The 17,020-nt window shown below is 40.5% G+C and overlaps 1 protein-coding gene across 1 annotated transcript in view; it reads left to right on the top strand.

Annotated features, from left to right (window-relative positions):
• The window catches only part of ZNF407 (zinc finger protein 407), a 510,615-nt gene extending 494,830 nt beyond the window's left edge, over positions 1-15,785 (top strand). The window contains exon 9 of the mRNA XM_015416731.1: positions 14,258-15,785. Within this exon, the coding sequence (XP_015272217.1) occupies positions 14,258-15,624 (1,367 nt within the window). The 3' untranslated portion in view covers positions 15,625-15,785. The remainder of the gene's footprint in view (positions 1-14,257) is intronic.
• The last annotated feature ends 1,235 nt before the right edge of the window (positions 15,786-17,020 follow it).

Below are 17,020 nucleotides of genomic sequence, written 5' to 3'. Positions count from 1 at the left end.
AGTCCGGAGGACAGGTCTGCCAATATAGTGGGAAGGGGTGGGTAGACCTGGCCTCTGGAGGGGGGGCGCTCCAGGGCGGGGGGGTTATCGAGCCAGGCAGTGGAGGTGGGGTGGAGGAGATGGGGGAACCGGCGGGATAGGGGGGAACTTACCTCCTCCTCCTGCTTCCTCCTCTTCCTTATAGTTGTGGATCTCCCCCTCTCCCGCGAGTATCGCGGGTCCCCCCCTTGTAAACCACTAACAATGGGATGTGCTTCCCTGCTCCTTAATTAAGAGGGTGTGTGTGTGTGTGTGTGTGTATGTGTGTCTATTCGCCAATACTTTTCCTATTACCAGTACTAATGTAAAGGAGCCAAAAAGTAACTATGAGTGCAGGAACACTGAGAAAGAGGCCTTCTACACATGACCCACTGCGGTACCACAAGCTCAAGTGATCTAGGAAAATAAGCAAGTGCTCTCTAATCTAAATAAATGTAATGGACCAAGCAAATGCGTATCCTGCCCAAGAAGAAGGGGACCCAAAATGGGGAATTCTGGAGAAGCTCAGCACTGCTAGCCCTTGGATCAGGCGCATACCATGTGGCATTGGCAGGAGGAGTGATGGGGGGGGGGGGGTTAAGATACTGCCCAAGCAGAAGTCTGCCCTCCACTCTAAAAGAAAGCGGCTGGGGGACTAATCACCCCCCCCCATTGTCTGTCACTTCCCTCCGTCTGGCCTCACTATCACCTGCACTGCAAATACACAGGCATCCAGAAGCACCTGACCCCCCCATTACTGGAGAACCCTAGCTGATGCGGTGCCCTGGCTCTGTAGATAGCCGTTTGGGCAGCCTTGACTACCATCCCTTCCCACACTCAACACCTGATGCACTTGCGGAACACGTCTGCCTGAAACTATGCCAGCTGCTGCTGCTGCTGCTGCTGCTTTAAAAGGACAGCCTTAGTGGGATAGCAGATGCGTGGCTGTCAAAGCCTTGGAGGGCTGCTGGGCCATACATTAGAGACCACAGGGTCCTGTACTGCTCCAGCCCCGGAGCCCACAAAGGTGGCTCAGGGATAAGTCCTAGCTGCGGCTTCCTTGTATCCACACCTATTATAATTCATTATCTGTTGGCTAGTGTAATGTTAAAAACCTTTAAAATAGCCTGACAGTATGAACATATCCCAGTGGACAATTTGAATCAGAACACAATTTTAAAGTGAGAGCTAGTGTGGTGTAGTGGCTAGAGGGCTGGACTAGGATCTGAGAGATCCAGTACTAGGCCAGTCACTTCCTCCCACTCAGAACTACTTCACAAGGTTTTTATACCCTGCTTTTCTCTACCTAACAGCGTTCCGTGCACCTTGGTGTTTAGTCATGCCGCCCACATGACCACAGAAATGTCTTTGAACAGCGCTGGCTCTTCGGCTTTGAAACTGAGATGAGCACCGCAACCCTAGAGTCGGATTCGACTGGCTTTCGAGCAAGGGAACCTTTACCTTTACCTTTTTCTCTACCTTATGGAGTAATAATAATAATAATAATTGTATGGCAATGTATGTAGTATAGCCAGGAGATCCTAAGATTGTCTGGCAGCCAGAAGAGCTAGCTCTTTTAGCATTATGGCCCTGTGCCCTAATACCACTATCAACAGCCTGCGTTCGCCGGCATGAACTGGACTGAGATGTCAGTCCTGACACCAACGCTGACTGCACTCCTTATTATGCTGATGCTACCAATGCCTTGCCACTATTGCACAAATGTTTACTAGCACTTTTTACCATGTGTTTTATATTTATATTCATATTTATAATTGTTCTGTTTTTAGCTGTTTAAATTTTTTTTTATGTAATCCGCCCTGAGCCTACTTCAGTGGGAAGGGCAGGGTATAAATAAAATAAATAAAGCACCATTAGGTGGCAAGCTAGACTTTTTTTTTAAGGCAAGAGACGTTTCAGAGGTGGTTTGCCACTTCCTGCCTTGCGTCACACCCCTGGTATTCCTTGGAGGTCACCCATCCAACTGTTAGCCAGGGCCAACCCTGCTTAGCTTCCGAGATCTGACAAGATCAGGCTAGCCTGGGCTGTCCAGGTCAGGGCGACCTTAAGGTGTCTCAAAGCGGCTTACAGTCTCCTTCCCCTTCCTCTCCCCACTACAGGCAACTTGTGAGTTAAGTGGGGCTGAGCGAGTTCTGAGAGAACTGTGACATGTGGAGGAGTGGGGAGCCAACCCCAGTTCTCCAGATTTGAGTCCACTTCTCCGAACTGCTTTTAACCCCTGCACCGTGCTGGCTTTAAATAAAGTAGAGGAGGAAAAAGTGATGAAATCAGCTGGTTTGGCTCCCCTTTGGGGAGAAAAGCAAGATATAAATATCCAAATAAGTAAATATATAAACAAGTACCTTCTTTAAACTCTGTGAAGTTATGTTTGTGTGTTCCGTGAAGTATAGCTCTCTGCCGAGTTTTCTGAGGAGCCCCTGTCCTTGAATTTACCCAGGAGCACAATGATCTGAACTTACTGCTTGTGTTTTGTAAGCATTTAGTGGCAGCATCTTGATAGTGGGTGACCTCTACTACTATCTCTAAACATTTTCAATTTACAGACTCAAGTGTTTTTTGCTGTCTTGGGCTCTCATTCTTTTGAAGGGGTCAGCCCTTTATGAATTTAGCCACAAGACAGAAAGAGTTTTAAAATGTCCTGTAGACATGACTAGCTTAATAGGTGTACAGTGGCACTGAACACACCAACATGTGCTATGTTTTAATATTTATAGACAAAATTCTCATTGTTTTAAGTATACAACAGCAGCTGCTGCTGTTTGGCTGTGAGCAGATGTTAGACCTCCAAAAGCATTGCTGATAATTAAAATACTAACAGTTAGTGTTTTACCCCAGCTGCAGGTTCTGTTTACTGTAAATCTGATTTTAATGGTGCCTCAGTGCAGTTGTTGAATAGTGGTTTGTTTTCTTCCATACATAAGAAAGTGCCTGCAATGAAGACAAATGGTTATTTCCTATAATTTGCTTTGGAAAGATATGACAATACTCTGTAACGTGCTTCCATTTATAAACGAAGCATAGATATGACTAGCAAGTCATGACAGTAATAGGCTTTAGCGCTCTAACGAGAGAACACAAGTCGGTGAGTTGAATATATATTTGAAAGGGCCCCCAAATTGTTAGTTGGATCACCTGGAGAATAGAATACCGGATTGTAAATTATTTATGGTTTCTATTATTAGTTGAACTTTTGTTATTGATTATATATGTAATGCCATCACTGTACATGGAGACTTGCAGAGTAACACAACAGTTCTTTTTAGCAGATAAATCAATTGCCTATTCTGCCTCCATGTGGGCATAGGGCACATTGCGGGAAGATTCCTCCTTCCTGTCCCTGGCTGCTGTCGGCACATGTGCACCTCTGGCAGTTGTTCATCATGGGAGGCCTCGCTTGCCTCCATTCAGCTCTTCTAGTTACTCTTCTTTTCGCCAGATCCAGACATAAGTTGCATAAGTGGTGACAAATGTAGGAAGAACCGGTGGACAAAAATTGTATTTGGTGTTCTGACAAACTTATGAATTCATTGATTAGAGCCTTCAGCTGGGATGTGGTTCTGTGGTGTCCCGTTTGCCCCTTGGTGTTTAAATTGTTTCTGATGCTGGAAGCACTGGGATCCTGTACCAGCCTTTCAGTGTTTGACAGTATGGGAAGCTGCCCTGTTAGGAAGTTAAGCCTGCCTTGAAAATGAATTTTGAGAACTGTCCATGTATTCCCCTCCACCCTTCTCCTGGCTGCAGGAAGAAGCCCAAGCTGCGGACTGCATAGTAGCAATACCAGTATTTTTGTTGATTCACCTCTTCAGCCAGAGTGGAGTTGGGGGGCATTATAATGGACCAGTTTAAATTTGTGCAAAAGTACTGTGTCAGCCAACCACATGCCGCAGCCTCCTCATGGCTGCACTTCAAGCAGTCGCTTAGGCGAATGGCTGCAGGTGGGGTCTGAAGTTCTTATGTTCTTATGCTGGTCTCCAGTCCACAGAGTTCTCCTGGAGGAAATGACATCTTGGGGAAAGGCTTTGCACACTGTCAGCTGATCGGTGGCACATGCCCAGACTGTAGTTATATAATTCTGTACTGAAATGGGCATGGTTAAAAAAAATCAATAACCACCTGTTATATTTATATTTCTTTTTTGTTGTTGTTATGTATTCTGTAGGATATTCCTTTAACTCACTGCCCAATAACTGGAAAGTATTTCCATTTTGTTTCACCAGTGATGATAGCCCAGATATCAACGACTGGTTTTAGACCTTATCTTTATTCTCTTTTAAGGCATTTACAAATGCAGATGCACAAGAATCAGCTATTTTGCCAGTGAACTGAGAAATGGGAGATATTTGTCCCTCCTGCTGAATTTTTGGCACAGTGTTTTAGAAAACCCTGGGCATTGGGAGACATCAACAATGTTATTTCACTTGCTCAGTTTGTAATTGCATGGCTCTAACAAACTACTAGCTCTACTCTGTTCACTGAGCATGGCTTTCCTACTTCCTTCTACCTTCTCAGGAATGGTGTAGGAGGTGAGTGGGGGGGGGGTGCTGCTGCAGAAATTGTGCCTGTTGTACATTCAAAAAACTTTTTTTGCCAAGACATGGACATTATATAAACTCATGTAATTTTCATAAATGTTAAGTAATTTTTTGAATAACAGAAATTCAGAAAAAAAACTGTGTTTATGTGATTATGGCTTCATAATGCCTATCAGACCAAACCTTAGACAAATATTTATTTAAAGGGGGAGGGGATTTAAAGGGTCATAATTAAAAAAATATTATCCCTATCGCTTAACACTTCATGTCCCGGCATCTTGACTTCAGTTTGAGGAGAACATTATGCTTAGCCTGACTATATAAAGCTTAGAAATCTAAATTGTATGCCTGTTAAGAAAAAGCAAAAGCAAAGGTTTACATGCAATATTGCATTAACCCAGACTTTCCTGACATGTTATGCATTACTTTTGCAGGCAAGTCTTTTTAATGCCATCTTTATCTGCTACACGATGCATGAAATCTACTTTCTGTTTTAGAACTGCAAATGACCCTTGACCCCTTTAGTGGAGACACAATGTGACCTTTCTATTGTCATCAGCTTTCATTCTCTTGAAAATTCTATGAATTTTTATTACAAGGGTTTTTTTAAAGCCAAGCTGAGGCTTCAACAAATTACTTGACACAGATGAGATGAAGTTGTTGAAGTAGTGTTAGATAAGTTTTACAGCCAGCATGTGTGCTGCTGAACAGTACAAAGCCAGTGTCCTACAATGTCATACACCAGTAACTGCTGAGCCTACTATTGGATAAATACATCATTTTATGGAACATTGATTGTTCTATAAACCCAATGGAGTATTATGCTCTATGATCAAACCATTTAGATTGTGTGTAGAGCACAGAAAATGCCATATTCAGGATGGTACTAAAAGTGCCATTTGTGTATTTTATGGATGTCATTACAGGGGAAACTTCCCTCTGTAGGCCTTGTTTACTGCAAAATTTTTTAGACTGTAATGACATTTTTCATTCACAACGTATGCCTTCAAGAGAGGGGGCCCTTGTTTTATTTGTTTCATTCGAGTTGACTGCACAAATCCTGTACATTTTAATTAAATGTGAGCTTAACAAAAGAATAAGGTATTTATTCTGGGAGGGCAGAAGGACAGTGAAATGAAGACTGTAACAAAAATAATACAGACACACAGCAGAAAGCAGTCGGTTTCTGGGTTCAAAAACACAACTAAGCACCATGTATACTATACATTAATTGAACTACACATACAGAGAAAAACATATCTTATATCCCATGTTTCTAAGTAGGTGGCCTTTGAATGTGCAAATATGAATTTAATCTACAGAAAATATTTGACACAGTTGGTTTTTGAAATAAGGATAGCTAAAAATGCCAGTTGATTAATAAGAAATCTGTTGAAAATACAGAATTTCTTGGAAAGCAACCAGTTATGTGATCATGATACTTGACGATATGAAACACCTCTACTATTTTTCTGGGTAAGGTTCTTGCATCATTGTTTTTTGTCATTTTTGAAAGGAGTTCTGTTCATTTTCACATAATGACAGGCCATCAGCAGCAAAAATAGCTTTATTATGATAACAGGTTTATGTCTTGAGTTTCAAAATTGTCTCAATTCTTCCCCATCAGCATGGGTCTCCAATAAATTGTTTAAATACAGGAAATTAGTAGTACAGCATTACTTGATGTTACATATGGGTCAGTTATATTTATAATTAAATGTTGTGTAGCTAACTAAAGGAAAAATGTTATAGATACATTTAAAAGATGTTTTGCTATAACTAACACTCAAAATACGCCTTTACAATGCGTATTTCTTCTATTAGATTCCCTCCTTTCAACACAAAGGAAATCCATTCAGTTCTACATTTTACATTTACCATGAAGATCACTAAAATTGAAGTTGATGTTCCCAATAAATTTTTGGTCCAGTTAAAATTTAAACTTACAGTACAGATTCCCATTAGTTTAACTGACACTTGAACTTCTACACAGCTCAACATTAATTCATTATAGTTGAAATGGAAGAATCTTCAGTGGGTGAATCTTTTACAATCTGATTGAGGCTGTTACATTTTATAGGATCCATTTTTCAAAGCACTACTGACAGCACTCGAAGTTATTAAATTGCTGAATCAAAAGATGGACCTGCAATTGCATTTATGAACTGTGATGGAATAGCTGGGGTTGCACTGAACCGAGGTTAAGATGTTGGTGTAGTTAAGCTTCATCACACCCCTTTAGTGACAGCAGTATTTACCCACATAGTTTACTTTAATGGTCAAGAAGTGGCTTAACTCACCTCTGGATTCAAATAGATTAAGCAAGCAGTCAGAATGGCATAATTATCAGTGCTGCAAGGAATTTACAGGATAACTCAACCCCCAAGAGACTTCCCATTCAATTGCCGAGTAAAGACTGGAGATGCATAAATTCACAGATGCAGCGTTTACCCCTGAAGCTAAGGGGAGGAACGTGTATCTTTATCTTCTTCCCTTGCTTCCTCCATTCCAGCCCACTCGCTTGTGTCACAATATGTGTGTCCACCATAAGATTTTGATCTGAGGAATTATTTTGACCGATAGCTACAGCTACAGAAAAATAGGATTCGTGCTTGTGTTTTGATTTGAGGCCATATCATTTTAAGGCTTGTCTTATATCATGTCAACAAAGCAGGATTCCTGAATTAATTACACTGATTCTATTATAAAACAGGTATCAGTTTAAGAAACTAATTGTCCCTTTGTGTTGATTTCCCCCCCCCCCTCTACTCCTGCTCCAAGTTGGGTGCCTTCAGTATGCTTATGCCCACACAGAGAGACACAAGCATAGTTTTAAAAAGGCAGACACCATTATATATAGCTTTTCCTTGCCAAAATTTAATTCAGCAGTGCATGCCAGATCAGTTGTACGATATCACTGTGAAAACTTTTTAACACCTTAAATTGGTAATTTTTGTTACCAAAAATAGCCACTAAGACTTCAAATGTAATATTTAATAATCCTGTGTAACTTTGCAGCAGATTTTTTTAATAGAGAGCTGCATTCTTTCACTTTACAACCATAATCTGTACTTAAAATTTCAAATCCTAGCATACCTATGACTCTGGTCTTGGGAGAGAAACGTTATTTGGATGTGTGTTGATTTTAGGGTTTGCTACAATGCAGATAGCACGTGTGCTGGCTCCCAGCAAGCCATTAATAGGAAGTGGGTGCTGCCAATTGAACATAGTTGTTTGGCACACAACCACACATTCACATGCATTTGCCTTGGTATACCATACCATTTACTTGGGAATGGTGTGCAGAAATGGGACATTGTAAGACAGAAACTCCGTCAAAGGTTGTACTTCCCCAGCCCAATTTGAGAAAGCACACGGCAGTCTTGTAGAGGAGAATCAGAACTTGTACTTTATTGATCAACAAAGAAGGGAGGTGCAGATCCAATAAGGTTTTGGACCCCACAGCTCTCCCTAAGGTTACAATGGGAAACATAGGGTTTTATACCCCCTATGACAGTTAGAAATAAATCACAATTATTGGTTCCATCAAACGTTGTCACATATCCGTCACACCATTCTGATTGGGAATCCAACCTGGGGGTTGGATTTTCTCAGGCAAAAATATACCTTCTTCAGTTGAACAATAGGCTTTCTTCTTCCTAGCTGTGAAATTCTAAAAAGTATCTAATTGTAACAAATATTAGTACATCATGCAGTGTTCTCCATCTAACACAAGCAAACTGGCATCAAGAGCATGTGCAGTTACAATTAACAGAACAAGCAAGGTCACTGTGGTGTGATTGCTTGTCAGCATTTGGTATTTTACCCAGAATGCCTTTAAGCAATGAACCAAAGTGAATATCTGAATATATGTTCATGATTGATTTCAGTCTTAGTGATTAGAATCATCAAAGGCACTTAACATATGCACCATGGAAGCATTAAGAGCACCTACTAAGGTAAACTGACTGTTAGCCAGTGGCAGAGTACAAAGTGTTACATAAGCGATGTGTACAACAACATTAAGAGGTCAGAACTGTCATGATCTGAGATCTACAAGAAGCCAATTTGAAGTGGCTGCCATACATCCTAGTAATTGAGTTGGATCCAGCCATTTTTTCTACCGCCCCCCCATATGGCTTTTGTCCATATCAGTGCCATAACCTCCAGCATAGTCTTCTAAGATGTCAAAGGAATCCCCCCTCCCTTCCCTTTTTAAACCAGCAGAGAAGCTGGCTGTATCCCACCCATTACATTGACAAGATATTGGAAGTGATAATTCAATATTTTTTTTTACTGATAAGTGTTACCATGTGCTCCCTTTCATATGTATTCTTAGACAAGCATGGACTTTCTAACTTGGGTTTGGATAGCTCACCCAGAACTGTGATCTGTTTTCGAAAATTTATGCTCAGTGTTGGGGAAACCTCTTCCCGCTTGCACAGCTTGGCTAACTTGGAAAATGGACACACTCTCCAGTTAGGGGAAACAGAATGTGTGATTTAGGAATCTTTTGTTGAGTAGTGGGCAAGCAATCTCAAAGTGCCTCTTTAGCAGATTACTAGTAACCATGAGACAAAGCAGATCTTTTCCCAAAAAAAGGATTAAGATTTTATTTAAAGAAATATAGATGTACAAGATTTGTAATGCACTTATGCATAAGAATAATGAAACCGTTGTGTCTAGAATGACATGCATTTGAAATGTTAAAGAGGAGAAGAGAAACAGAAAGCTGAGCTACCAGCTAAGCAGGATTTCTGCACTGGGAAATGGCTGTGAGGAGAGCAGGGGAATTTAAAGAAGGAGAGAGGGAGAGAGAGAGCTCTGAGAGAAAAGAAATGACTTGTTCAAGTCCAGTGATAGAGGAGTTTACCTATCCTTTCCTGAGCTCACTCCATTTAATTAAAGATTGATTATTCAGAAATTGAGCCTGAGCGAGGTCACACCCAAATTGAAGACTGTAATTGGGGTGAGCTGCTAGAATGATCTGAAGGGCAGCGATTATCTCTGGGGGGGGGGCAGGAGGAAATGGTAGAGTAGTAGGGTACTTAGGCAGGGCTCCCAGACGTCCCAGAAAATAAAGAAAGGTAAGGCAGCAGAGGGATGCTCCTTCTTGGCAAGGAAACATCCCAAGTTCAAACAGAAAAACAGAGTTGGCAGCCTCTTGGGCAAGTGGAGGGGGTGAGACTACCAAAATTTCGGCTGATGGAACAGCGATAGCTATAGAAGCCAAAGAAAGGATTAGAAAAGTAAATTCAGGGTGAGCTATATATGGATTACCTGGATCTGATTGGATTGGGTTGGGGTCTTCTCAGGTGGACAACAGAAGATGATTGCAGTGTGGTCAAAAGCGTCAGGCAAGGTAGAAGCTTCACCCATGCCTAAGACATGCTGGGCAGAGACATTCAGGCAATGTCAATCAGAGTTATCAAACCCAACTGGCCCCTTGACAGTAATCCAAATGTGCAACTGGAGGATTTGCAAAATGAGAAAAGGCTTCACTCACTGTTAGAAAGCAATGATAGAAAGAGACAGACAAATCTCACTGGAGAAGAAGTTCCAACCCTTTGGTGCCAATGACCAAGAAGGCCCTTTCTTAAGTTGTCATCCATCTAGCCATGGGCACCCAAACCAGGGCCTCTGAAGATGACCAGAGTGGTTGGGGAGTTAGTAGTCCCTCAGGTATACAAGGTCGATTCCAGCATGTTGAATTGGGCCTGGAAGTCATTGTGGATGGAACAAAATTGGAGTGATATGGTCCCTAACACTCTATTTAGTATTCTGACGGCAGTATTCTGTACCAACTGTAAGCTTCTTCAAGGACAGCCCCCTGTAGATTGCATTGCAATAATCTAATCTAGATGTTAATAGAGCATGCACCACAGTGGCAAATCTTTCTTGTCCAGGAATGGCTACAGTTGGCTCACCACCCAAAGCTGGTGAAAGGCATCTCTGGCCAGCACTTCCACCTGTTTACCCAGCAGACGTTTAAGGTCCATCAGTACCCCTAAGCTACAAACCTGCTCCTCTGGGGGAGTGCAACCCCATGCAAAATGGGAGACATCCCAATTCCTGAGTCAGACCTTCCCACCAGTATGGGGATATGTACCATGACATCCCTGTAGCATTTGCACATTACTTGTGTGGTAAAATTAAACCTGACTTAAATCTTCCCAAAGCTCTGTGGTCTTGTTTGCAGCTACATGTTCAGCAGAGAAACCAATGGGTTGGATTCTGTGCTTCATTCCTCTTCTACAAATGGTACTTCTTCTCCCATGAGATTTCTGATGGTATTTCTCCCCACTATAGACCTCCTGCAGACCATCACTCCAGACTGTTTCTGACATTCTACTGATCCCCAGGAGCTGGATTTTGGAGTCAGGAAAGGTTTTTTAGTACACATAGAGTTCAGGATTTAATGTGGGAAACACTGCAGATCAGTCATTGCATAACCATTGAATTAATTAGCATATGATAGGAAAACATTAATAAAGCAGCTAGTGTCTCACATGCCCTGTGTGCTCATATGCTGGTGAATATTATGGCACACACACATTGTAATATGAATACATGAATGATAACTTTGTGCAGATGACCCATCCGTACGTTGACTCACGACTCACCACATGAGAGAGAGAGTGCATTCACACATACACACACACACACACACACACACACATGCAGTCACTTTGTTCTCTGCATTGGGCAAACATGTGCAGGGAGTACCTGCTCATATACCTTCACCCCATGATCAGTGATGCTGCTTTCTGAACACTCCTGATCAAGTCATTGCACAGAGGGGTCATCTTCCCAGGCCTGCTGAATCAGACCATTGGTGTATAAAGGTCAGTATTGTCTGTTTTGACTGACAGCAACTCTCCAGGGTTTGTGGTAGAGGCCTTTCACATCACCTACTACCTGATCCTTTTTTTTTTCAGCTCAAGCAGTCAAAAATCTTTATACTTTTTTTTAACAGTGGGGAACAAGCTGTTCTTGGATGCTGTACTTTTCTTTATAATAATATTTTTATTGGGTATATCTATCAATCTACATATACACAAATCATTGTCCATCTTATTGATATACCCATTTTCAACTTTTTACACAGGTAATAACCAAGCAAAAGAAAAAAGAAAAGAAAACCTCCCTGAGGTTGCTATTTCATCAACCCAATCCTTTTTAATCTCATTTAATTCCCCCTCTTTTCTTATACCCCTATTTTACCTGTTAATTAGGTCCCCATACAACTTTCCCCAAAACTTATAATTAACCTTGATACATTTCATATTCTTCAGTTCATTCCTACATCAGTTACTACTATCCGTCTTCTTCTATTCCTGAAAAGAAAAGTTGAAAGGAATTGCCTCCAGTTATGGGGGCTGAAGAGAAGAACTCTACAGTGGGAGGAAAAACCTCCTCCCTCCCTATATTGGAGGTCTTGGGGGGGGGTACACTCTTCACCTCCTTGCTAAACTCTAATCTAACACTTAACTCTTATATAACATTCTTGCTTAATAATATTTAGAGTCTAAGTCTACTCTTATACTAATAAACCCAACTTTCTATTGTTTTTTCATACACACACTATAACCTAAGTATCAATGCCAGAACACATCGCTCCCTTCAAACACCTCCTTCCTTCAATTTAATAACAGCCTCCACTAACTTTTTACCCGTTGTCTCATTATGTGCTGAGAACGTTTTGTTATTTAAATTGTCCACCAAGTGGCCAAGCACTAACCATCTATAAGGGATCTCCTTTTCTCTCAGTGTCTTTGCTGTTTCACGTAGTCTTTGTCTCGCGATAAGCACCTCTGGTATGATGTCTGCATACAAAAAAACACACGTATCTTGTTTTTCTCGTACTATTTTAAAAAGTTTGTTTCCAGTCTGTAGCTCCTTGAACTCCATAATTATGTCTGGTGAGGCGCCTTCAGGGGCTCTTTTTGATATGTTGATTTGAAAGGCAGAGGTGATTATCTCTTCTGAAGTCTCTGCTTCTCCCGCCAATCAAAGAGTGCTGAAGCCATTTGTTTAATTCCTCTTTAAGATTTCCTGTCACACAGAAATTTGAGGAAACTCCACGGAGTTTCGCTTTTCTTTCTCTTAACCTGGTCTCCTGAAGAATAATTTTGTTCTTAGCCCACTCTTGAACTCTTGTAGCTCTGACAAAACATCAGCCGCTTTTCTGACAATTTGAAATGCGGATTCAGCTTTTTCCCCCATCGCTTTCAATGATGAGGTAAGTTCATCCAATTTTTGCTTTATCGGGTCAATTATGAGATTGAGCTGGGAAATTCCTTCCTTAATTGCCCAACATCACCACTCAAAGTTTTTATCTCGCTTTTTATTTCTTCCTTTATTTCTGATAGTCTAGCTTTGGTCTAGCTTTCCTCTCGCTTCTTCAAACAAAGAGGTCTCTTGATCTGATTCTTCTGAGTCAATAATGTCTTTCCTCTGCAGTTTATAAGGCAGGTTTCTAGCTCCCTTTTTTCCTCTGGTCCTTCCCATGCCTGGCATTGAGAGTTTTTAGAAAAGTAGCTTGTTTGTTGAGAAGCAAAACATTATTTTTCATTGGGGATAGCAGGAGAGCGTGAGAGCTGGAGCCGACCGGAAGGACAGCCACCACACACACACACACACCTGATCCTTTTAAGTGGAAATGCTACGGATTGGATTTATGACCTTCTTCATGCAAAGCAGATGCTCCACCACCGGGCAACATCTGCAGCTAGCAGTGATACTTTTTCTAAACGTTTTATTATTTCTTCTTAAGAGCTAACTGTGGCTTAAAATGCACCTCTACCTTTTTATGAAAATTGTCTTATGAATGGGTAAAGATCGGTGTTGTGAATGGGTAAAGATTTTGGAGCACTGAAGAGCTGGTGCACAGATACACCAGCTTCGTCTTCCTTGTACAAAATATGATGCAAAAATAATTTCAAGTGGCTTTTCCTTCCTATTTATATCTGAATCTAGCAAATAGTTTGCCTTTCAGAGTGAAACTATAGTGAAACTCTTTGAAACTATTTTGGCTCTGGCATGTATTACTGCAGTTGGAAATCTTTCGTATTCTCAAATGTAATTAATAAGGTGACATTAAAGGTGGCTTTCTAACAACAACCAATTGCTTTTTATTATTAAATAGATGCCATTTCTCAGTTGAGAGAAGCATAATTCCTCGAAAAGCTTTCATCTATGAGATTTTGTAGCATGCAGATGTAATCAATTAATTAAAAGGTTAAAAAGTAAAAACCAGAATTCTTTTTGATTAAAGGTTACAAATGTCTCTGGTCAATGGACTGCTATATCTTTTATTATTAGGACTCATGAAGCAGCTACACAGTCTGTAGGGTTTCTGCCTCAGGACCTAAAGGTTCTGTGTTTAAGCCCGAGAGTGCTTGTCTGATGTAGCCTTCATCATCATCATCATCATCATATCAATAATAATGTTATTATTACAAAAAGGAGGCTAAACTAGATAGTTCCAACAAGGGTCATCTTGTGAGAATATGCCTGACTGTTTAATTTTATATAAGTGGCTCTGTGAATATAAAATATGTGGAGACTAAAATATGCATTAATGTCACTAGCATATATTAGATGTCCTTTCATTGTTTTGAGCAAGTGGGCTGTTTTTAATTCTGTTTTGACATTTTTGAACCATCTCTTCTTTTTTCCCCTAGGCATAGTTTCTAAGTCCTATGAATGTCGGCTGAAGGGTCAAGGAGCTACATTCGTAGAAACCACTAGCCCTTTTACCACAGCAGCCCTGGGAGAAATTTCTCCAATTAAAGAGAAGGTTCTTCAGAGTGATGGAAGACAACTACCATCCACCGAACAAGTTCAGCAAGTGATTATTATTCAAGGCTATGACAGTGATTTTTCAATTGATGCCTCAGTTGAGGAAACAGCAGCAGCTACACTTCAGACATTGGCCATGGCTGGCCAAGTGGCAAGAGTTGTCCATATTACTGAGGATGGGCAAGTTATAACCACAAGTCAAAATGGCTCTCATGTGAGCAGTATGATTCCAGGACAAATACTCACGGAACAATTGCCAGATGGAAAAACACAGGTGGTTGTCGTTGAAGGCCCTTTAGGAGGGACTGATATTGGAGATGCTGTTTCCATAGAAACAGGTTCAGACTCCAGTAATGCTATGGTACAGCAGATAATGAGACAGGAGATTTTAGATCCATCAGAGGTTGCAAGACTACACCCACCGGAGTCTGCCTCAGCCTTAGATGCCTTGCTTTGTGCTGTAACAGAGCTGGGTGAAGCAGAGAACAAAGCAGGACTCCTGGACAGAACACAGCTCGATCACAAAGATGCACTACAGATCTCAGATCCAGAAGCACACATTGTTTCTAATGGCAGCACAGTTCAGGAAACACAGATGTTCCATGACATTCAAGGGACTGATGAAGAGAGAGAACCTATGGAAGTAGTAACACAGGTTGTGCACCCATCTACCATAATTGCCTCTCAAGAGAGAGCAGAGGTCACCTTCAAGAAAATGGTTGAACGAGTGTTACAGTTTGCTGTATGTGATACAGCTGCAGCAGACCAGCTGATGAAAGAAGGTGTCACTCAGGTTATTCTGAATGAGGAAGGGACTGTGCATATGGTGGCTAGAGAAGGTTCTCAGATAATAATGCAAGAAGCTGGCAGCCATACCCTGAGTGTCCAGAGTGAACATATGGACTTGATCGGCCCTGATGGAGAAATTTCACAGATCATCGTCACAGAGGAAATAGCTCAAGCCATGGTTAGGGATTCTAACACCAGCTTCTCTGAGGGTGCAACACATTACATTGTAACAGGATTACCACAGCAGTTAGAGGATGAGTCTGGAGTATATTCACATACTGTGATAGATGCAGATGAGCCTCAAGAGATTTTGCAGGCTGGCACTCTTGGGAACTCTAATAGTATATCTTCTGATGGAAATGGCGAACACCTTGCTAGTATGGTCATTTACACAGAAGAGGGTTCACAAACGGCTGTTGTCCAGGGCCAAAGAAATAGTAATGAATTACAGGAAGTATGAAAGAATCAGCGTTCATACAGCTTTGGCGGCGGATAAAATGGGACACTTGGAGACATTATAATTAATTTAATTTGTCAACATTCTTGAGTGATATTCTTCTACCCAGATATTCAACACATTCTGTCTGAAGTTAATGTCAGTTGGGAATGATCTCCAGAAAGGAAATTCTTTTTGTCATGGAACAAGACATTTATTGTCCAAAAAAAAAGTCAGAAATTGTCAAAAAGTTACAAACATTAAAAGACTTACAAAATAAATCAAAAGGTGCAGCAACCAAAGGTAAATTTAATTCAATGAGTCAGCATTTCATTGCATTATGACCTCCTAATCTTAAATTTTGTTGTTTTTTCCAATTAATTATGTTAAAACTTGACATGTTTCTCACTTTGCAAACTGAGAGCAATTTTTTAAAAAATGCACTCACATTACCTAGCTGAAGTATGCATTAACATTTGGTAGTTTAAAGTTGTCTTCTGTATGTACAATAATTTTCCATTCAAAAGGTCAACTAGGCATTCCAAGTTCTTACAACCTAGATTCCCATACTCAGAATCTGATGTTGCTGGTGTCATTTCACAATATATGTTTGTGCCACTTTTTAAAGAAAATGGTCCCCACCCCCCAGTTTTTTCCTATTGGGTTTAACAGGCAGAATTCTTTATTACCAACACAAGTCAATGTGAAAATGAAAATATTTACCAAAAACCTGTCTTGATCCAGAAAAATCAATTTAATTTTATGTCAGTGGCTTTTTCATTTGAAATGTTCATTTGGTGTTTTGATTTTTTTTTTTTTTACCAATAGTGCTTTACATGAATACTATTTTGCAGTTCATTTTGTGAATGACTTTTTGAAACATTAAGAGGATTGTAGAGTTTTCTTTTGGGTTTTTGTTTTTTTTACTTTAACAATTCTGACATGGACTTTAAAAAGTGGAAGAAGGTTGATCTTAAGTTCTTTCTGGATCAGAATATCAATTATCTCATGGTGGATAAGTGACGATTGTTCAATATAACGTGTGTTTTGGATTCAAATACTTCTGTTCCTCTAAAAAAATTGTAAAGGGTTTTTTGTTATTTCCAATAAAAAGATAGCATTAAAAGAATTATCATGATTTTTAATATTAATCAATAAGCAAAGCTGGCTTTGAGCTAAGAAAGATTAATGTTGTCTGTCACTAGCCTGCACCAAACTGAATACAGTCCCCAATGCTTTACAGCCCTTCTATTTTTATAGTACTGAGCAGGCCAAAAAGAGAAGGTTTATTGAACTTCTGTTGGGTGCCCTGCAATGTTTCCTCTAAGCTGTGGAGTCTTATGAGCAAAAATTCTACTTTGTGAGCTACCGGCATTAAAGTTGTGAGCAAACAATGTGGCTACTGCATCAATTCGTTTGC

The sequence above is a fragment of the Gekko japonicus genome, unplaced genomic scaffold, assembly GCF_001447785.1.
Source record: "Gekko japonicus isolate JY-2015 unplaced genomic scaffold, Gekko_japonicus_V1.1 scaffold39, whole genome shotgun sequence".
In the NCBI taxonomy this organism is placed as follows: domain Eukaryota; kingdom Metazoa; phylum Chordata; class Lepidosauria; order Squamata; family Gekkonidae; genus Gekko; species Gekko japonicus.
The sequence above is the reverse complement of the archived record's forward strand: the minus strand, read 5'-3'. Positions and strand labels throughout refer to the sequence as shown.